The sequence below is a fragment of the Tachypleus tridentatus genome, chromosome 7, assembly GCF_004210375.1.
Source record: "Tachypleus tridentatus isolate NWPU-2018 chromosome 7, ASM421037v1, whole genome shotgun sequence".
NCBI classification, from domain to species: domain Eukaryota; kingdom Metazoa; phylum Arthropoda; class Merostomata; order Xiphosura; family Limulidae; genus Tachypleus; species Tachypleus tridentatus.
In genome coordinates this window covers 96,620,413-96,642,483 of record NC_134831.1, presented here as the reverse complement: position 1 = coordinate 96,642,483, position 22,071 = coordinate 96,620,413, and the positions used below count along the sequence as shown (strand labels likewise).

The following is a 22,071-nucleotide window of genomic DNA, read 5'->3' as shown; positions in this document are numbered from 1 at the left end:
CGCCAGCAAACCTGAGTTGCGCAACACCAGGTTGCTATCAGTCTTTGTTTATTTGTAATTGAGCACAAAGCTAAACGATGGGCTAACTGCGCTCTGCCCACCACTGGTATCGAAATCAGGTTTCTAACGGTATAAGTCCGCAGACAGACCATTGTGCCATTGGAGGGGGCTATTAGTCGTATACAATCATTTTATTAGCTTCTTGGCGACTTTTATCGGTAAAGAATCCCGTTAGTGGTGAGAACTGGTTTAGTTTCATGTATAGATGTTCCAAGGTTAACGTTTAATCTGTCGTTGTTCCAATCTCATTTCATTATCGGTGTGCAGTCAGTTACGGAAATGTGACAGTTGCATACCTCGTTCTTATAACTGTCTTATCTCGTTCTGTTAAACAAGGTTTGAACACCCGGAATAAGGAAAGCATGCATGGGAAAGCTTTAAACTGTTAATGTGAAGATTCTGTCTTTATAAACAGGCCAGGTCGTTAGTGCGCTGGACTTGTAGTCGGAGGGTCTCGGGTTCGAATCCGTCACCAAACTGCGCTTCTCTAATTAACACTTTGTTAGGATGGCCACGAACCTGGATATCTTTGGATCCTTCCCTCTCTTCTGTCTCTCAGAATTATTACACGTTCACAGATGCTGCTGTTTAATTATGCCGTTTCGGTTAGTAAACAAACTTAATAATAATTAGAATTCAGTTGCTTACTTTAGTTCACACCGAAACAATTATAATAATTAGAATTCAGTTGCTTACTTTAGTTCACACCGAAACAATTATAATAATTAGAATTCAGTTGCTTACTTTAGTTCACACCGAAACAATAATAATAATTAGAATTCAGTTGCTTACTTTAGTTCACACCGAAACAATTATAATAATTAGAATTCAGTTGCTTACTTTAGTTTACGCTGTAACAGTTGTAATAATTATAGTTTAGTTGCTTACTTTATTTCACACTACAACAGTCGTTGCTTATTAAATGTGATGACGTAAATAACACTTAAATCACTATTCTGTTCCTCGTGTTCCAGCCGGTATGTCGAGCTTTGGTGTAGAACGAAATACCTCATCAGTACCAGATGCATCACATAAGTGTGGTTGTTATACCTTGTATATTCCGAGCCGTAGCGTCTGTATCCTGTTTTCGCCGGCTACTTCCCGCGCTGCATTTGAAAAGCTGCGCACGCAGGCAAAACTCAATATTTACATTCGAAATTACGATGGAAGAAACGTGAATAACGTTGCTGTCAAATTGTATTTCATCATCATGATATTCTACACTAAATTGTTAGGATTTAATCACGCTACCATTCAGGTTTCAAAATGTGACGTAACTTAGTAAATACAAATGTAGATTTACCTTAAGTTACACTTGAGTGGTTCTTAACATGACTGAAATGTTCAACAATTACTTTTTAAAGTGAGGTCAATATGACCAGCTCAGAATGTTATCTCAGAGTGAAACCACGAGTGTACAAAAGGATGTAGTTGTGTTCTAACAGAACAAAGTTCTTTATTAGTGTTATCCTTATGAAGTAGTTGTGTTCTAACAGAACAAAGTTGTTTAGTTGTGTTACCATTATGAAGTAGTTGTGTTCTAACAGAACAAAGTTGTTTAGTTGTGTTACCCTTATGAAGTAGTTGTGTTCTAACAGAACAAAGTTGTTTATTAGTGTTATCCTTATGAAGTAGTTGTGTTCTAACAGAACAAAGTTGTTTAGTTGTGTTATCTTTATGAAGTAGTTGTGTTCTAACAGAACAATGTTGTTTATTGGTGTTATGCTTATGAAGTAGTTGTGTTCTAACAAAACAAAGTTGTTTAGTTGTGTTATGCTTATGAAGTAGTTGTGTTCTAACAAAACAAAGTTGTTTAGTTGTGTTATCCTTATGAAGTAGTTGTGTTCTAACAGAACAAAGTTGTTTAGTTGTGTTATCCTTATGAAGTAGTTGTGTTCTAACAGAACAAAGTTGTTTCGTTGTGTTATCCTTATGAAGTAGTTGTGTTCTAACAGATCAAAGCTTTTTAGTAGTGTTATCCTTTTGAAGTAGTTGTGTTCTAACAGAACAAAGTTGTTTATTTGTGTTATCCTTACCAAGTAGTTGTGTTTCTACAGATCAAAGCTGTTTATTAGTGTTATCCTTATGAAGTAGTTGTGTTCTAACAAAACAAAGTTGTTTAGTTGTGTTATCCTTATGAAGTAGTTGTGTTCTAACAGAACAAAGTTGTTTAGTTGTGTTATCCTTATGAAGTAGTTGTGTTCTAACAGAACAAAGTTGTTTAGTTGTGTTATCCTTATGAAGTAGTTGTGTTCTAACAGAACAAAGTTGTTTAGTAGTGTTATCCTTATGAAGTAGTTGTGTTCTAACAGAACAAAGTTGTTTAGTTGTGTTATCTTTATGAAGTAGTTGTGTTATAACAAAACAATGTTGTTTATTAGTGTTATCCTTGTGAAGTAGTTGTGTTCTAACAGAACAAAGTTGTTTAGTTGTGTTATCTTTATCAAGTAGTTGTGTTCTAACAGAACAAAGTTGTTTATTAGTTATCCATATGAAGTAGTTGTGTTCTAACAGAACAAAGTTATTTAGTTGTGTTATCCTTACCAAGTAGTTGTGTTTCTACAGATCAAAGCTGCTTATTAGTGTTATCCTTATGAAGTAGTTGTGTTCTAACAGAACAAAGTTGTTTAGTTGTGTTATCTTTATGAAGTAGTTGTGTTCTAACAGAACAAAGTTGTTTATTATTTATCCTTATGAAGTAGTTGTGTTCTAACAGAACAAAGTTGTTTAGTTGTGTTATCCTTATGAAGTAGTTGTGTTCTAACAGAACAAAGTTGTTTATTAGTGTTATCCTTATGAAGTAGTTGTGTTCTAACAGAACAAAGTTGTTTAGTTGTGTTATCTTTATGAAGTAGTTGTGTTCTAACAGAACAATGTTGTTTATTTGTGTTATCCTTATGAAGTAGTTGTGTTCTAACAGAACAAAGTTGTTTAGTTGTGTTATGCTTATGAAGTAGTTGTGTTCTAACAAAACAAAGTTGTTTAGTTGTGTTATCCTTATGAAGTAGTTGTGTTCTAACAGAACAAAGTTGTTTAGTTGTGTTATCCTTATGAAGTAGTTGTGTTCTAACAGAACAAAGTTGTTTCGTTGTGTTATCCTTATGAAGTAGTTGTGTTCTAACAGATCAAAGCTTTTTAGTAGTGTTATCCTTTTGAAGTAGTTGTGTTCTAACAGAACAAAGTTGTTTATTTGTGTTATCCTTACCAAGTAGTTGTGTTTCTACAGATCAAAGCTGTTTATTAGTGTTATCCTTATGAAGTAGTTGTGTTCTAACAAAACAAAGTTGTTTAGTTGTGTTATCCTTATGAAGTAGTTGTGTTCTAACAGAACAAAGTTGTTTAGTTGTGTTATCCTTATGAAGTAGTTGTGTTCTAACAGAACAAAGTTGTTTAGTTGTGTTATCCTTATGAAGTAGTTGTGTTCTAAACAGAACAAAGTTGTTTAGTAGTGTTATCCTTATGAAGTAGTTGTGTTCTAACAGAACAAAGTTGTTTAGTTGTGTTATCTTTATGAAGTAGTTGTGTTATCCTAACAAGTACAAACAAAGTTGTTTAGTTGTGTTATCCTTATGAAGTAGTTGTGTTCTAACAGAACAAAGTTGTTTAGTTGTGTTATCTGTTATCAAGTAGTTGTGTTCTAACAGAACAAAGTTGTTTATTAGTGTTATCCATATGAAGTAGTTGTGTTCTAACAGAACAAAGTTGTTTAGTTGTGTTATCCTTATGAAGTAGTTGTGTTCTAACAGAACAAAGTTGTTTAGTTAGTGTTATCCTTATGAAGTAGTTGTGTTCTAACAGAACAAAGTTGTTTAGTTGTGTTATCTTTATGAAGTAGTTGTGTTCTAACAGAACAAAGTTGTTTATTAGTGTTATCCTTATGAAGTAGTTGTGTTCTAACAGAACAAAGTTGTTTAGTTGTGTTATCCTTATGAAGTAGTTGTGTTCTAACAGAACAAAGTTGTTTAGTTGTGTTATCCTTATGAAGTAGTTGTGTTCTAACAGAACAAAGTTGTTTAGTAGTGTTATCCTTATGAAGTAGTTGTGTTCTAACAGAACAAAGTTGTTTAGTTGTGTTATCCTTATGAAGTAGTTGTGTTCTAACAGAACAAAGTTGTTTATTAGTTATCCTTATGAAGTAGTTGTGTTCTAACAGAACAAAGTTGTTTAGTTGTTTATCCTTATGTTTGTGTTCTAACAGAACAAAGTTGTTTATCCTTATGAAGTAGTTGTGTTCTAACAGAACAAAGTTGTTTAGTTGTGTTATCCTTATGAAGTAGTTGTGTTCTAACAGAACAAAGTTGTTTATCCTTATGTTGAACAAAGTGTTATCCTTATGAAGTAGTTGTGTTCTAACAGAACAAAGTTGTTTAGTTGTGTTATCCTTATGAAGTAGTTGTGTTCTAACAGAACAAAGTTGTTTAGTTGTGTTATCCTTATGAAGTAGTTGTGTTCTAACAGAACAAAGTTGTTTAGTAGTGTTATCCTTATGAAGTAGTTGTGTTCTAACAGAACAAAGTTGTTTAGTTGTGTTATCCTTATGAAGTAGTTGTGTTCTAACAGAACAAAGTTGTTTAGTAGTGTTATCCTTATGAAGTAGTTGTGTTCTAACAGAACAAAGTTGTTTAGTTGTGTTATCCTTATGAAGTAGTTGTGTTCTAACAGAACAAAGTTGTTTAGTTAGTGTTATCCTTATGAAGTAGTTGTGTTCTAACAGAACAAAGTTGTTTAGTTGTGTTATCCTTATGAAGTAGTTGTGTTCTAACAGAACAAAGTTGTTTAGTTGTGTTATCCTTATGAAGTAGTTGTGTTCTAACAGAACAAAGTTGTTTAGTTGTGTTATCCTTATGAAGTAGTTGTGTTCTAACAGAACAAAGTTGTTTAGTTGTGTTATCCTTATGAAGTAGTTGTGTTCTAACAGAACAAAGTTGTTTAGTTGTGTTATCCTTATGAAGTAGTTGTGTTCTAACAGAACAAACAAAGTTGTTTAGTTGTGTTATCCTTATGAAGTAGTTGTGTTCTAACAGAACAAAGTTGTTTAGTTGTGTTATCCTTATGAAGTAGTTGTGTTCTAACAGAACAAAGTTGTTTAGTTGTGTTATCCTTATGAAGTAGTTGTGTTCTAACAGAACAAAGTTGTTTAGTTGTGTTATCTTTATGAAGTAGTTGTGTTCTAACAGAACAAAGTTGTTTAGTTGTGTTATCCTTATGAAGTAGTTGTGTTCTAACAGAACAAAGTTGTTTAATCCTTATGAAGTAGTTGTGTTCTAACAGAACAAAGTTGTTTAGTTGTGTTATCCTTATGAAGTAGTTGTGTTCTAACAGAACAAAGTTGTTTAGTTGTGTTATCCTTATGAAGTAGTTGTGTTCTAACAGAACAAAGTTGTTTAGTTGTGTTATCCTTATGAAGTAGTTGTGTTCTAACAGAACAAAGTTGTTTATTAGTGTTATCCTTATGAAGTAGTTGTGTTCTAACAGAACAAAGTTGTTTAGTTGTGTTATCCTTATGAAGTAGTTGTGTTCTAACAGAACAAAGTTGTTTAGTTGTGTTATCCTTATGAAGTAGTTGTGTTCTAACAGAACAAAGAACCTTATGAAGTAGTTGTGTTCTAACAGAACAAAGTTGTTTAGTTGTGTTATCCTTATGAAGTAGTTGTGTTCTAACAGAACAAAGTTGTTTAGTTGTGTTATCCTTATGAAGTAGTTGTGTTCTAACAGAACAAAGTTGTTTAGTTGTGTTATCCTTATGAAGTAGTTGTGTTCTAACAGAACAAAGTTGTTTAGTTGTTGTTATCCTTATGAAGTAGTTGTGTTCTAACAGAACAAAGTTGTTTAGTTGTGTTATCCTTATGAAGTAGTTGTGTTCTAACAGAACAAAGTTGTTTAGTTGTGTTATCCTTATGAAGTAGTTGTGTTCTAACAGAACAAAGTTGTTTAGTTGTGTTATCCTTATGAAGTAGTTGTGTTCTAACAGAACAAAGTTGTTTAGTTGTGTTATCCTTATGAAGTAGTTGTGTTCTAACAGAACAAAGTTGTTTAGTTGTGTTATCCTTATGAAGTAGTTGTGTTCTAACAGAACAAAGTTGTTTAGTTGTGTTATCCTTATGAAGTAGTTGTGTTCTAACAGAACAAAGTTGTTTAGTTGTGTTATCCTTATGAAGTAGTTGTGTTCTAACAGAACAAAGTTGTTTAGAACAAAGTTGTTTAGTGTTATCCTTATGAAGTAGTTGTGTTCTAACAGAACAAAGTTGTTTAGTTGTGTTATCCTTATGAAGTAGTTGTGTTCTAACAGAACAAAGTTGTTTAGTTGTGTTATCCTTATGAAGTAGTTGTGTTCTAACAGAACAAAGTTGTTTATTAGTTATCCTTATGAAGTAGTTGTGTTCTAACAGAACAAAGTTGTTTAGTTGTGTTATCCTTATGAAGTAGTTGTGTTCTAACAGAACAAAGTTGTTTAGTTGTGTTATCCTTATGAAGTAGTTGTGTTCTAACAGAACAAAGTTGTTTAGTTGTGTTATCCTTATGAAGTAGTTGTGTTCTAACAGAACAAAGTTGTTTAGTTGTGTTATCCTTATGAAGTAGTTGTGTTCTAACAGAACAAAGTTGTTTAGTAGTGTTATCCTTATGAAGTAGTTGTGTTCTAACAGAACAAAGTTGTTTAGTTGTGTTATCCTTATGAAGTAGTTGTGTTCTAACAGAACAAAGTTGTTTAGTAGTGTTATCCTTATGAAGTAGTTGTGTTCTAACAGAACAAAGTTGTTTAACAGAACAAAGTTGTTTAGTGTTATCCTTATGAAGTAGTTGTGTTCTAACAGAACAAAGTTGTTTATTAGTGTTATCCTTATGAAGTAGTTGTGTTCTAACAGAACAAAGTTGTTTCGTTGTGTTATCCTTATGAAGTAGTTGTGTTCTAACAGAACAAAGTTGTTTAGTTGTTTATCCTTATGAAGTAGTTGTGTTCTAACAGAACAAAGTTGTTTATTAGTTGTGTTCTAACAGAACAAAGTTGTTTAGTTGTGTTATCCTTATGAAGTAGTTGTGTTCTAACAGAACAAAGTTGTTTATTAGTGTTATCCTTATGAAGTAGTTGTGTTCTAACAGAACAAAGTTGTTTAGTTGTGTTATCTTTATGAAGTAGTTGTGTTCTAACAGAACAAAGTTGTTTATTAGTGTTATCCTTATGAAGTAGTTGTGTTCTAACAGAACAAAGTTGTTTAGTTGTGTTATCCTTATGAAGTAGTTGTGTTCTAACAGAACAAAGTTGTTTAGTTGTGTTATCTTTATGAAGTAGTTGTGTTCTAACAGAACAATGTTGTTTATTGGTGTTATGCTTATGAAGTAGTTGTGTTCTAACAGAACAAAGTTGTTTAGTTGTGTTATCCTTATGAAGTAGTTGTGTTCTAACAGAACAAAGTTGTTTAGTAGTGTTATCCTTATGAAGTAGTTGTGTTCTAACAGAACAAAGTTGTTTAGTTGTGTTATCTTTATGAAGTAGTTGTGTTCTAACAGAACAAAGTTGTTTAGTAGTGTTATCCTTATGAAGTAGTTGTGTTCTAACAGAACAAAGTTGTTTAGTAGTGTTATCCTTATGAAGTAGTTGTGTTCTAACAGAACAAAGTTGTTTAGTTGTGTTATCTTTATGAAGTAGTTGTGTTCTAACAGAACAATGTTGTTTATTGGTGTTATGCTTATGAAGTAGTTGTGTTCTAACAAAACAAAGTTGTTTTTGTGTTATCCTTATGTTGTGTTATTCTTATGAAGTAGTTGTGTTCTAACAGAACAAAGTTGTTTAGTAGTGTTATCCTTATGAAGTAGTTGTGTTCTAACAGAACAAAGTTGTTTAGTAGTGTTATCCTTATGAAGTAGTTGTGTTCTAACAGAACAAAGTTGTTTAGTTGTGTTATCTTTATGAAGTAGTTGTGTTATAACAGAACAATGTTGTTTATTAGTGTTATCCTTGTGAAGTAGTTGTGTTCTAACAGAACAAAGTTGTTTAGTTGTGTTATCTTTATGAAGTAGTTTTGTTCTAACAGAACAAATTTGTTTATTAGTTATCCATATGAAGTAGTTGTGTTCTAACAGAACAAAGTTATTTAGTTGTGTTATCCTTACCAAGTAGTTGTGTTTCTACAGATCAAAGCTGCTTATTAGTGTTATCCTTCTGAAGTAGTTGTGTTCTAACAAAACAAAGTTGTTTAGTTGTGTTATCTTTATGAAGTAGTTGTGTTCTAACAGAACAAAGTTGTTTATTAGTTATCCTTATGAAGTAGTTGTGTTCTAACAGAACAAAGTTGTTTCGTTGTGTTATCCTTATGAAGTAGTTGTGTTCTAACAGAACAAAGTTGTTTAGTTGTGTTATCTTTATGAAGTAGTTGTGTTCTGACAGAACAATGTTGTTTTTTGGTGTTATGCTTATGAAGTAGTTGTGTTCTAACAGAACAAAGTTGTTTAGTTGTGTTGTCCTTATGAAGTAGTTGTGTTCTAACAGAACAAAGTTGTTTAGTAGTGTTATCCTTATGAAGTAGTTGTGTTCTAACAGATCAAAGTTGTTTAGTTGTGTTATCTTTATGAAGTAGTTGTGTTCTAACAGAACAATGTTGTTTATTAGTGTTATCCTTATGAAGTAGTTGTGTTCTAACAGAACAAAGTTGTTTAGTTGTGTTATCCTTATGAAGTAGTTGTGTTCTAACAGAACAAAGTTGTTTCGTTGTGTTATCCTTATGAAGTAGTTGTGTTCTAACAGAACAAAGTTGTTTCGTTGTGTTATCCTTATGAAGTAGTTGTGTTCTAACAGAACAATGTTGTTTTTTGGTGTTATGCTTATGAAGTAGTTGTGTTCTAACAGAAAAAAGTTGTTTTTTGGTGTTATGCTTATGAAGTAGTTGTGTTCTAACAGAAAAAAGTTGTTTAGTTGTGTTGTCCTTATGAAGTAGTTGTGTTCTAACAGAACAAAGTTGTTTAGTAGTGTTATCCTTATGAAGTAGTTGTGTTCTAACAGAACAAAGTTGTTTAGTTGTGTTATCTTTATGAAGTAGTTGTGTTCTAACAGAACAATGTTGTTTATTAGTGTTATCCTTATGAAGTAGTTGTGTTCTAACATAACAAAGTTGTTTAGTAGTTTTATCCTTATGAAGTAGTTGTGTTCTAACAGAACAAAGTTGTTTAGTTGTGTTATCTTTATGAAGTAGTTGTGTTCTAACAGAACAATGTTGTTTATTGGTGTTATGCTTATGAAGTAGTTGTGTTCTAACAGAACAATGTTGTTTATTAGTGTTATCCTTATGAAGTAGTTGTGTTCTAACAGAACAAAGTTGTTTAGTTGTGTTATCCTTATGAAGTAGTTGTGTTCTAACAGAATAAAGTTGTTTAGTTGTGTTATTTTTATGAAGTAGTTGTGTTCTAACAGAACAAAGGTTGTTTAGTTGTGTTATCTTTATGAAGTAGTTGTGTTCTAACAGAACAAAGTTGTTTATTATTTATCCTTATGAAGTAGTTGTGTTCTAACAGAACAAAGTTGTTTAGTTGTGTTATGCTTATGAAGTAGTTGTGTTCTAACAGAACAAAGTTGTTTAGTTGTGTTATCTTTATGAAGTAGTTGTGTTCTAACAGAACAATGTTGTTTATTAGTGTTATCCTTGTGAAGTAGTTGTGTTCTAACAGAACAAAGTTGTTTAGTTGTGTTATCTTTATGAAGTAGTTGTGTTCTAACAGAACAAAGTTGTTTATTAGTTATCCTTATGAAGTAGTTGTGTTCTAACAGAACAAAGTTATTTAGTTGTGTTATCCTTATGAAGTAGTTGTGTTCTAACAGAACAAATTTGTTTAGTAGAGTTATCCTTATCAAGTAGCTGTGTTCTAACACAGCAGAGTTGTTTCAATAGTGTTATCTTTACGAAGTAGTTGTGTTCTAACAGAACCGAGTACATTTCACAAGACTTGTTACAACGCACGATTGGTTCGGTATTTTCTGCTCCCATCTAAATTTCTTCTTCATATCTGATCATTCTCTGTGCGTTCATTGTTTTCGTGTAATTTTGTTTTGTGCTGGTGACAGGTGAAAGTTATTGGTGGACGTACCTTTCAAAGTTGTTCAAATGCTAAAAACCGGACTTGCGCAGATAACTTATATTTCGGATTGATTTGTTCTGTTTCATAACGGGATGTGTGGGTGTTTCATTCAACTATTCTTTACGCCAGGTAGCCAGGTTGTATACGGTCATGCAAAGTCAAGTACAGCACGCGATAGCCTTACGAGTGAATTGGAGCCATTAAAAAAACATCTGTCCACTTCCTGTGGAATTCAGGGTACTGACCAAACAATTAAAGAACAAACAGGATTGACTGGACATAATTGATGTGATATCGGACATTGACAATGGTACAATTTTTGTGGTGGGACGTTGAAATACATTGAACAGAAATCGAAGCACTTGTACATGATGGTACCGACACCTCTATAGCACCCATTATGTTTTGTGTTTGTTTTTATAGCAAAGTCAATTCGGGCCATCTGTTGTGTTCAATCAGGGGAACCGAACTCCTGACTGTAGCGTTGAAAACCCGATGACTTATCACTGTCCCTCCGGGCTACAATTCAACGATACTGTTAAAGCCTACTGTATAGTGTCAGCACTGTTGTTTGAGAACAAATTAAACATTAAATCTTACCCACTTATTCGCCGTCAGATTAAAATACTTTCATCTTCATTGGCTCAAGGGTATGTCTCAGGATTATTTCGCAAAAAAATCAAGTTTCGATACTCTTAGTGGGCAAATCACACGCAGCCCATTCTGTAGTTTTGTGCTTAAAAATAAATCATTTGCTTTATAATTACACAAAGGTAAATTAAAACTGTGACTTTACTATTAACTCCTTATATGTTTTCCTTTTGTGTTCAAACTCTCAGTGGATTAAATTTTGCCACACGCGAATTTTGGCGCCATTTGTTTATTACAATAATAACGTGTTGTTTTTTTTCTCTTGGTTTTACGCTAGGGGATTGCTTCGAAAGGAAGCCTCCTACTTGAAGGCTCCACTGAAATAGTTTAATTTTAATGGTTGTTTGAAGGTAAACACAAAGGTACACAATGTGCTATCTGTGCTATGCTCACCACGGGTATCGAAACCCAGTTTTTAGCGTTGTAAGTCCGCAGACACACCGTTGTGACGCTGAAATAGGTTCTGTTTTTCTTAATTTTGGATCATAATTTCTAGAGCTGTATCATATAATAAACATTAAAAAAAATTAAAATAAACGGGCTTCCTTAGACCGTATTAGTTTTGAAATATGTGTTTGTGTTTTTTCGTATAGCAAAGCCACAAAGGGCTATCTGCTCAGCTCACTGAGGGAAAATCGAACCCATGATTTTAGCGTTGTGAATCCGGAGACATACCGCTGTACTAGCGGGGGGCGTTGAAATATGTTAGAACTTCCAAAATAAAACGAAAAACGTGAAGAGTGAAGGGACTTATTATTGGAGACAAATTTATATCCTCAATTAAAACTCTTATTTTCAAGTTTCCCGATGGCTTTACAAAGAAAGAAAGAAACTCTGCTTCAAATTGAACGTTTCTTTAAATACGCTTAATATGGCCGCTGTTACTAAGAGCTGACTCTGTGTAAGAACTAAGCTAATCGTTGTTTATTACCCTAGATTTCTAAGAAACTAATTTCTTTGTCTTCTGAATCTACATTGTGATCGTTACCTAGCTAACCGAGGAATGTCACCAGTTAAGAAAATCGCTGGACGAGGCACGTTGTAACTATAAGACAGCTCAGTGTGACGTGTTAACCCTGCAGGAAAAAGTGAACAACCTGGAGTCGCTCGTGAAGGTAATATTCTCCACGCTGATCGCTTCAAACGTAATTTAGCAGAATCTGAAAACACTGTATTAGAAATTATTCTAAAACATTTGTAGGTCTGTCTTTCCTTTAGCTTAGATTAAGTTTTACCTATTAGCTAAATGTTGAGCACGTTATTCAGATATAATTATGTACTGACAAACAAAGAAGGAAGTTTATTTCATGATGTAAGAGATAGTTTCGAGAAATGAGTTAAAACCTAGGAACTTGTAACTACTGCAAACCAAAGGATGAAAATGGTTAATTTTGAAACATCTTTACTTTTAAAGTATCAATAACTTCTGATGAAAATAAGATACCTGAAGAACAGATCACAATTAATGCAGCTAATTAATTAGTAAACCTCAGATTCGCCACACCTGAGCTATCACCAGATTCACCACCTCTCACCGTGTTATACCAGTTTCGGGAGACTGGATGAGAGCAGATAAAGATAAAACAAGGCGCGACTGTTTATAATGGTGAACTTTATAAGTGAGAAGTATACATTAGTACTATTACTGCTAAAACTGAAATAGAAACCCTTATTACCCATCTCATGATTGTCCGCGGGCCCTGGCAATGTAAAATTGTGAAATGAATACAAAAACTTGAAAATTCATAGACATTAGCTGAAAGAATAAATAAATAATTATGTTTCTCATTTTTCATGGGGGACAAGCCCCCCCCCATAGGCGCCCATCCACTGTATATAATGTACCTGAAGGCTGTTTATTCTTGGAACTCATTTACTTAGAGGAATTATTGACTAACTTTAATCATAAATAAGTTCAAATTAAAGCAAATATCAGCATTTATCTTAATAATCAATCATATAACGAACTTATCACGAAGCACAAACTGTACGCATGCGTAATAAAAACACAGTAAGGTAGACGACGGCAAATATTTATACATTATTTGCGCTCCTAGTACGGCGTCAGTAATTTATTTCTTTACCGAATTTTCTCTATTAGAACGTGTAAAACTTATTATTTAAAAAAAAAACACTAAAAGTGTCTGTTTTATTAAACATTTTAATCACAGGCATCTTTACCGAAATCTAATCAATAAGCTTTATTTGCAGTTATTTATTTTTTTGTTTTCTTCTTTGCCAGGACGTTGAAGCTGATTATATGGTTTGTTTTGAATTTCGTGCGAAGCTACTCGAGCGCTACCTGCACAGCTGATTATATGATTTATCTTGTTAGGCCCCGGCATGGCCATGTGGTTAAGACACTCGACTTGTCCGTCATCTGAGGGTCGCGGTCTCGAATTCCCGTCACACCAAACATGCTAACCTTTTCAGCCGTGGGGGCGTTATAATTTGACAATCAATCCCACTGTTCATTGGTAAAAGAGTAGCCCAAGAGTTGGCGGTTGGTGGTGATGACTAGCTGCCTTTCCTTCAGTCTCACATTGCAGAATTAGGGACGGCTAGCGTAGATGGCCGTCGTGTAGCTTTACACGAAATTGAAAACCAAACAATTTTTTTCCACGATGAGAATCGTTGAAAGATAAATATTTAGAACTCTGTTGTTTTTGTTGAATTATCAATTCAGTCAATTCCTCTCAAATCTCAACGTTTGTTAAGCTATTGAAGATAAATTCATAACCTGCTTTTGAGACCGAATGTAAAGATTCAGATTTGGAGGGTGATAGGTCCCCCTGGTGCGCAAAGATCTGTAAGCCAATTTTCCAGCTTTTTGTCAGACAATAAACCACTGAAGAGAAAGTAAGTTATTACCTTCCTGGTGGTTCAGCGTTCACTTTGAGGTCTTCTGATATTCGAAATCAGGGATCGATACTCGCGCTGGACAGAGCACAGGTGACCTATTGTGTGGCTTTGTATTTTAAAACAAATAAACGAGCAAAAATTATGATATAATAGTGAAATGTATTCAAAATGTTTTTACGTAGATGACAACATGTAGGCAATTATTAAATACAATTCTGATTGTTCACACGCACACTTAATAAGTGTTGCGTTGTCATTGTATATTTTAGACATTTGTTTATTCTTATTAATTAATTGATTATTTAACTCAAAGCTACGCAACCTAAATTCTGTTCACTACGGGGAACCGAACCTGGCCTTAAATGTTATAAGTCTTCGAACTTTTTACCCGGCCCGGCATGGCCAGGTGGTTAAGGTGCTCGACTCGTAATCCGAGGGTGCGGGTTCGAATCCCCGTTACACCAAACATGCTCGCCCTATCAGTCGTAGGGGCGTTATAATGTTACGGTCAATCCCACTATTCGTTGGTAAAAGAGTAGCCCAAGAGTTGGCGGTGGGTGGTGATGACTAGCTGCCTTCCCTCTAGTCTTACACTATTAAATTAGGGACGGCTAGCGCAGATAGCCCTTGAGTAGCTTTGCGCGAAATTCAAAACAGACCAAACCAAACTTTACACACGCTGAGCCTTAAGGAAAGTTTATTGCTGTGAACAGTTTATTTAAAAAAGTATGTTTAACAACAGTTTACAACTAAGACTTGTAGCTCGCGATATTAGATTGTCGTGTCTTTTGTTGGTTGTTAATTTTCCCTTTACAAATAATTTAGCACATGCGAGAAGCCGCCGAAAAGCGGAAGGAACTGGAGAGGCAACATGCAGAAGCTCTGGAAGAATTAGACAAGCGTCAGGAGGAAATCCGTGTTCTTGGTCAGAGTAAGAATTCAGAGAAACAGCACTTGGTCGAGGTGATCAAATCTTTGGAGGTGAGTTTAGTGATGTTGAGTTACGTCATTGTTACTGGAGGTTATCTGTTAGTGATGTCTGTATGAGTTACGTCATTGTTACTGGAGGTTATCTGTTAGAAATGTCTGTATGAGTTACGTCATTGTTACTGGAGGTTATTTGTTAGAGATGTCTGTATGAGTTACGTCATTGTTACTGGAGGTTATCTGCTAGAGATGTCTGTATGAGTTACGTCATTGTTACTGGAGGTTATCTGTTAGAGATGTCTGTATTAGTTACGTCATTGTTACTGGAGGTTATATGTTAGAGAAGTCTGTATGAGTTACGTCATTGTTACTGGAGGTTATCTGTTAGTGATGTCTGTATGAGTTACGTCATTGTTACTGGAGGTTATCTTTTAGTGATGTCTGTATGAGTTACGTCATTGTTACTGGAGGTTATTTGTTAGAGATTCTGTATAAGTTACGTCATTGTTACTGGAGGTTATCTGTTAGTGATGTCTGTATAAGTTACGTCATTGTTACTGGAGGTTATCTGTTAGTGATGTCTGTATGAGTTACGTCATTGTTACTGGAAGTTATTTGTTAGTAATGTCTGTTTGAGTTACGTCATTGTCATTTATAATATATAAAGGATGAAGCCACCAAGACTGGTGCACACGGTTTGTTTATAATATATAAACAATGAAGCCACCAATACTTTTGCACACGGTTTGTTTTATAACACATAAACGATGAAGCCACCAATACTCTTGCACACGGTTTGTTTTATAACATGTAAACAATGAAAGCACCAAGACTGTTGCGCACGGTTTGTTTTATAACATGTAAACAATGAAGGCACCAAGACTGTTGCGCACGGTTTGTTTTATAACATGTAAACAATGAAGGCACCAAGACTGTTGCGCACGGTTTGTTTTATAACATGTAAACAATGAAAGCACCAAGATTGGTGCTCACAGTTTGTTTTATAACACATAAACGATGAAGTCACCAATACTCTTGCACACGTTTTGTTTTATAACATGTAAACAATGAAGTCACCAAGACTGTTGCACACGGTTTGTTTTATAACATGTAAACAATGAAGGCCCCTAGACTGTTGCACACGGTTTGTTTTATAACATGTAAACAATGAAGTCACCAAGACTGTTGCACACAGTTTGTTTTATAACACATAAACAATGAAGTCACCAAGACTGTTGCACACGGTTTGTTTTATAACATGTAAACAATGAAGCCACCAAGACTGGTGCTCACAGTTTGTTTTATAACACATAAACGATGAAGCCACCAAGACTGTTGCACACGGTTTGTTTTATAACATGTAAACAATTAAGGCACCAAGACTGTTGCGCACAGTTTGTTTTATAACATGTAAACAATGAAGGCACCAAGACTGGTGCTCACAGTTTGTTTTATAACACATAAACAATGAAGGCACCAAGACTGGTGCACGCGGTTTGTTTTATAACGTGCGCGTATTTTAATATATAAACAATAGTACAATATAAAGTAAAGTTTGTCATACATAATGATCTATGTACAAAAATTTTAAAAACTTATAAACAGTATTGAGTTGTTGTTTTTTGTCTGGAACTTCCTTAATATCTTATCAACGGTTCACGATGAGCGAGCTAATTTCGAGCTGATATAAGTACAATTCACTTAACGGAGAGCTAACTATTCTCTGTATTTTTCGCTGATCCCACTCGAGTTTTTCACCGCTGAAGTTATATAATATCTTTGCAAAAACACTAGCAACAGATGTGAATCCGTTGAATGCAAATGGCTTGAATGTTCGAAATCAACAGAAGTTCTTGGTCAAATATATGAAGTTCCCGATTAATAGTGTTAAGCACAGTTATAGCTACAGAGATTTATAGTATACCAACCATAGAAATCCAGTAAAATATATTGTCTCTTGGTGCGTTGCATTGGTTGTTTATAGACGTATAAGCTACGTACATTTCTAAATATAAATGTAACGTAAACAAACACTGATACTTAACATGTGTGTGTGTATACGTATATATTAGTAAGTCCGTCACACATTCCTCCTAGAAGAATTAAACATTGGCGTTATTTTAACTCAGATATTATACATAATATCTTGAAATAATTGAAACATTCCAAACAATACATTAAATATAATACATTGTCAAACAATTACAAAATTTTAATAACCATCACAGTGCATAACACAATCAACACAACTAGACTTATGATCATAAAATTACATAACACGTAAAAATACATCATCACAAATGTTTTCAACCCTTTTGACATGATTGACCTTCACACCATACCCCTGTACTGTTTAAACTCCAATTTAACAGTCTTCTGTTTCTTTGCCTCTTCATTTGGTTCAAAACGTCAAGTAGGTTATCAACGTAAATGGTAATAGGTTGTTGAAATACAGATTACATGTCCAATGTAATTACAAAGTTGCTGGAGTTGGTCAAATTACCTTGTTTCACTCTTGATGTTAAGAATTCCTGACGTACTAATCAAGCTTCTTCTATAACTACCAGCAGGAGTCCCAAGTGGAAAAAATTTAGGATACTTAACGTGATACCTGAGCGCTCGTGCTAAGTCTGGTCTCGCCAGTTCGTGAATAGGGACATGAACACAGTTTCAGTAACATCCTCATCCTGATCCACTAGGTGACCAGGAACACAAGTGGCCCACCATAGCCAAGTAACATCTTCATCCTGATCCACTAGGTGACCAGGAACACAAGTGGCCCACCATAGCCAAGTAACATCTTCATCCTGATCCACTAGGTGACCAAGAACACAAGTGGCCCACCATAGCCAAGTAACATCCTCATCCTGATCCACTAGGTGACCAGAAACACAAGTGGCCCACCATAGCCAAGTAACATTTCATCCTGATCCACTAGGTGACCAGGAACACAAGTGGCCCACCATAGCTAAGTAACATCTTCATCCTGATCCACTAGGTGACCAGGAACACAAGTGGCCCACCATAGCCAAGTAACATCCTCATCCTGATCCACTAGGTGACCAGAAACACAAGTGGCCCACCATAGCCAAGTAGGTTATAGCGTTCGACTCATAATCCGAGGGGTCGCGGGTTCGGATCCTCGTCGCACCAAGCATGTTCGCTCTTTCAGCCGTGGGGGCGTTATAATATGACGGTCAATCCCACTATTCGTTGGTAAAAGAGTAGTCCAAGAGTTGGAGGTGGGTGGTGATGACTAGCTGCCTTCCCTTTAGTCTTACACTGCTAAGTTAGGTACGGCTAGCGCAGATAGCCCTCGTGTAGCTTTGTGTGAAATTCAAAAACAAACAAACAAACAGGAACGCAAAAAGGCCTGGCATGGCCTAGCGCGTTAAGGCGTGCGCTTCGCAATCCGAGGGTCGCGGGTTTGCGCCCGAGTCGCGCCAAACATGCTCGCCCTCCCATCCGTGGGGGCATTATAATGTTACGGTCAATCCCACTATTCGTTGGTAAAAGAGTAGCCCAAGAGATGGCGGTGGGTGGTGATGACTAGCTGCCTTCCCTCTAGTCTTACACTGCTAAATTAGGGACGGCTAGCACAGATAGCCCTCGAGTAGCTTTGTGCGAAATTCCAGAAACAAACAAACAAACAGGAACGCAAAAAATTATCTGACAGATTTTAGGTCATAGAAATTGCAAACGTACTGGGGAACATTTAACAGTTTATATTGTAATGAGTTTCTGCGACGTCTTTATATTGGGTCCGTACAAATATTCATGGGTACATAGTCAGGTCATTTTACATATTCAAATAATATGATAGGACGAACACAGTAAACTTAATCGTGTGACTTGATGAAGACATCAATGGTTATACAGTTTTGTAACGTCATCAGTCATATTTGGTATCAGCCTTTTCGCTTGACATTAACTATAGATCACTTCTGTGCCAGTCTATTCTACTGACATTAACTATAGATCACTTCTATGCCAGTCTATTCTACTGACATTAACTATAGATCACTTCTATGCCAGTCTATTCTACTGACATTAACTATAGATCACTTCTATGCCAGTCTATTCTACTGACATTAACTATAAATCACTTCTATGTCAGTTTCTTCTACTGACAATAACTATAGATCACTTCTATGTTAGTTTATTCTCTTCACAGTAACTATAGATCACTTCTATGTCAGTTTCTTCTACTGACAATAACTATAGATCACTTCTATGTCAATTTATTCTCCTGACAGTAACTATAGATTTCTCCTATGTCAGTCTATTCTCCTGACAGTAACTATAGATTACTTCTGCTTTGCTGTTGTACTTTGTGAAGGATAAGTCATCTCTTATATGAAAAACATACAAAAGACATAAAGCTCAACAAAAATTTTGACAGTCTCTTTATATGACATTTTGTCACAACAAACGTTCCTGTCCCGTGTTCAATGTGTTTCTTGTTCAGTGTGTCTTTCTCTCACTGTTTATATCACAAGACTAGCTCATGTGCTCATGATTTTTGCATCTTTAGAAGGTCAAGAATACAATTTCTTCAAGTTAGAACTATAGAACACAATTATTTTCATTGTTGTACAAGAATACCAGATGTTTTGTGCTAAAGCAACGAATCCAAGAATGTTCATTGTTATACAAGAATAGCAGATGTTTTGTACTAAAGCTATGAATGAAAGAATGGTCATTGTTATACAAGAACACCAGATGTTTTGTAATAAAGCTACGAATCCAAGAATGTTCATTATTGTACAAGAATACCAGACGTTTTGTACTAAAGCTATGAGTGCAATAATGTTTATTGTTGTACAAGAATAACAGATGTTTTGTACTAAAGCTATGAATGCAAAAAAAACATTCATTGTTGTACAAAAATACCAGATGTTTTGTACTAAAGCAACGAATCCAAGAATGTTCATTGTTTTACAAGAATTCCAGATGTTTTGTACTAAAATTATGAGTGTAAAAACATTCATTGTTGTACAAAAAATACCAGATGTTTTGTAATAAAGCTACGAATCCAAAAAAGTTCATTGTTGTAAAAGAATACCAGATGTTTTGTACTAGAGCTATCAATTCAAGAACGTTCATTGTTGTACAAGAATACCAGATGTTTTGAACTAAAGCTACGAATCCAAGAATGTTCAGTGTTGTACAAGAATACCAGATGTTTTGTACTAAAGCTATCAATGCAAGAATGGTCATTGTTGTACAAGAATGCCAGATGTTTTGTACTAAAGCTTCGAATCCAAGAATGTTCATTGTTGTACAAGAATACCAGATGTTTTGTGCTAAAGCTACGAATCCAAGAATGTTCATTGTTGTACAACAATATTAATAGTTTAGATAATACGTTTAAAGAGAAAACAAATAAATTTATTCCTGGTATTTTTTCCTTAATAACATAACGACTGTATTAACTTCTGATAACATGTTGTGTTGGTCACCTTTCTGTATGTGTTTGTAGAAACTTTTGATATATATCATACAGACAACAAGAGATCATTTGGACCTCAAGGATTTTCCTGTGTACACTCCATTGATAGAAGTAAAAAGTTAATCACAATTTGTGGTTTTAACAAGTCTTTGATTCCATTTTTAAAGTTTTGTAAAGTGCCAACCAGTAGTGAAACCTACAACCAATGGAAATTAATTTCATAAGTCATTCACCTTATTAAAACAATAAGACTTTCTTTAAAAGATCTTAATTTGATGTTTGTACATCTTAAACTTTAGTTCATTCATCTTATTGGCTTCAGAATAGAGAAGAATGCAAAGGCCATTATGTTCAGTCTAATGGATAATCTTAAAACTTTTATAATATACTCTTCAAAAAAGAAACGCAAAAGGCAAAATTTGAGACAAATTGTTAACAAGTTTATTCCGGGTAGTTCTGTATGACATGTGTGTAACTTTGCACATTCACTGCTGAACATCCAAAGTCTGCAAAGGCGAAGTCCACGCTCACTAGTTGAAGTTTAACGTCACTCAACGTCAATAACGAGTATGCCCCCCGTGAGCATCAATAACTGCTTGGCATCACCTGCCCATGGAAGCGATGAGATGACGAATCACATCCTGTGGAATGGCTGTCCACTCAGCCTGCAAAGCTGCTGCAAGCTAAGGAAGAGTCTGCAGTTGAGGTTGTCGCCGTCGCAGACGTCGGTCCAACACGTCCCAAAGATGTTCGATGGGGTTTAGATCTGGTGATCTGGAGGTTCAGGGAAAAACATTGATGTTGTGGTGTCTCAAGAAGACAGTGGTGAGTCGGGCTGTGTGAGGATGGGCGTTGTCATGTTGAAAAACGTCGTTGACGTTCACCATGATGGGTTGAACATGGGGCCTAAGAATCTCGTCGATGTATCGTTGAGCCGTAAGATTCCCTCGAATGTGCAAAAGGTCTGTTCTGGCATTGTAGGCGATGGCAGCCCACATCATGACGCTGCCACAACCAAATCTGTCAACTTCAAGCACACAGTTTGCTGCAAAACGCTCACCTCGGCGACGGTAAACACGGGTTCTTCCATCCTACCTACGAAGCATAAAACGTGATTCATCGCTGAACCAAACATGCCTCCATCGTCGATGATGCCATACCCGATGTGCCCGAGTCCACTGCAGCCGTGCTTGACGATGTTGCTGGGTGAGAATGACGCCTCTGACTGGACGTCGAGGTCGGATTCCTGCATCTCGTAGACGGTTGCGTACGGTCTGATCGGAAATCCTACGCAGCCCTGGTATGGTTGAGGCAGTAGATGTCGCAGTGGTGGTTCTATCCCGAAGGTGACGTAACTGGATGTTGCGATCTTGTGCGGGCGTGGTCACACGAGGTCTGCCAGATCGTGGACGGTCACGAGTTGATCCATGTTGTTGGTGACGATTCCATAGCCTTGTGATGGTGCATTGGTGGACATTCACAGCTCTGGCAACATCTGATCGAGATTCGCCTGCTTCCATGCAACCAATGGCGTTGTTGCGTTGTGCTTCAGTCAGTCTTGGCGTAACTGTATTGCGTGTCGGTGGCTTAACACTGAGCTATGGAAACCGAGAACCCGTCACTTTTATAGGGATTTTGCACATGTTGCACTTGCAGAACATGCAGATCTCTCAAACAAATTAATTGGACACGAATGCGTTTTGGCGAAAAAATCCGATGTTTTCCTCCGTTTGCAAAGTGCACAACTTTTATTGTCATTTTGGTCTGACAATCAGTGCCTTAACACGTGTAACATCACATACTCTGAGCTTGTAACGTTATTACATATATTTCTCTTTAAAATAGGCCTGGCATGGCCCAGCGCGTTAAGGCGTGCGCTTCGTAATCTGAGGGTCGCGGGTTCGCGCCCGAGTCGCGCCAAACATGCTCGCCCTCCCAGCCGTGGGGGCGTTATAATGTGACGGTCAATCCCACTATTCGTTGGTAAAAGAGTAGCCCAAGAGTTGGCGGTAAGTGGTGATGACTAGCTGCCTTCCCTCTAGTCTTACACTGCT

General features: G+C 35.6%; 1 protein-coding gene across 11 annotated transcripts in view; it reads left to right on the top strand.

The window, feature by feature from the left end:
- Positions 1-22,071, top strand: part of LOC143256252 (RIMS-binding protein 2-like) — a 187,947-nt gene that overhangs the window by 108,869 nt on the left and 57,007 nt on the right. For 10 of the 11 annotated variants that reach the window (XM_076513203.1, XM_076513208.1, XM_076513207.1 and 7 more), the window contains 2 exons: positions 11,769-11,891; positions 14,464-14,619. In XM_076513203.1, coding sequence (XP_076369318.1) covers positions 11,769-11,891; positions 14,464-14,619 — 279 coding nt within the window. The remainder of the gene's footprint in view (positions 1-11,768; positions 11,892-14,463; positions 14,620-22,071) is intronic. The other variant, XM_076513211.1, reaches the window with a different exon arrangement.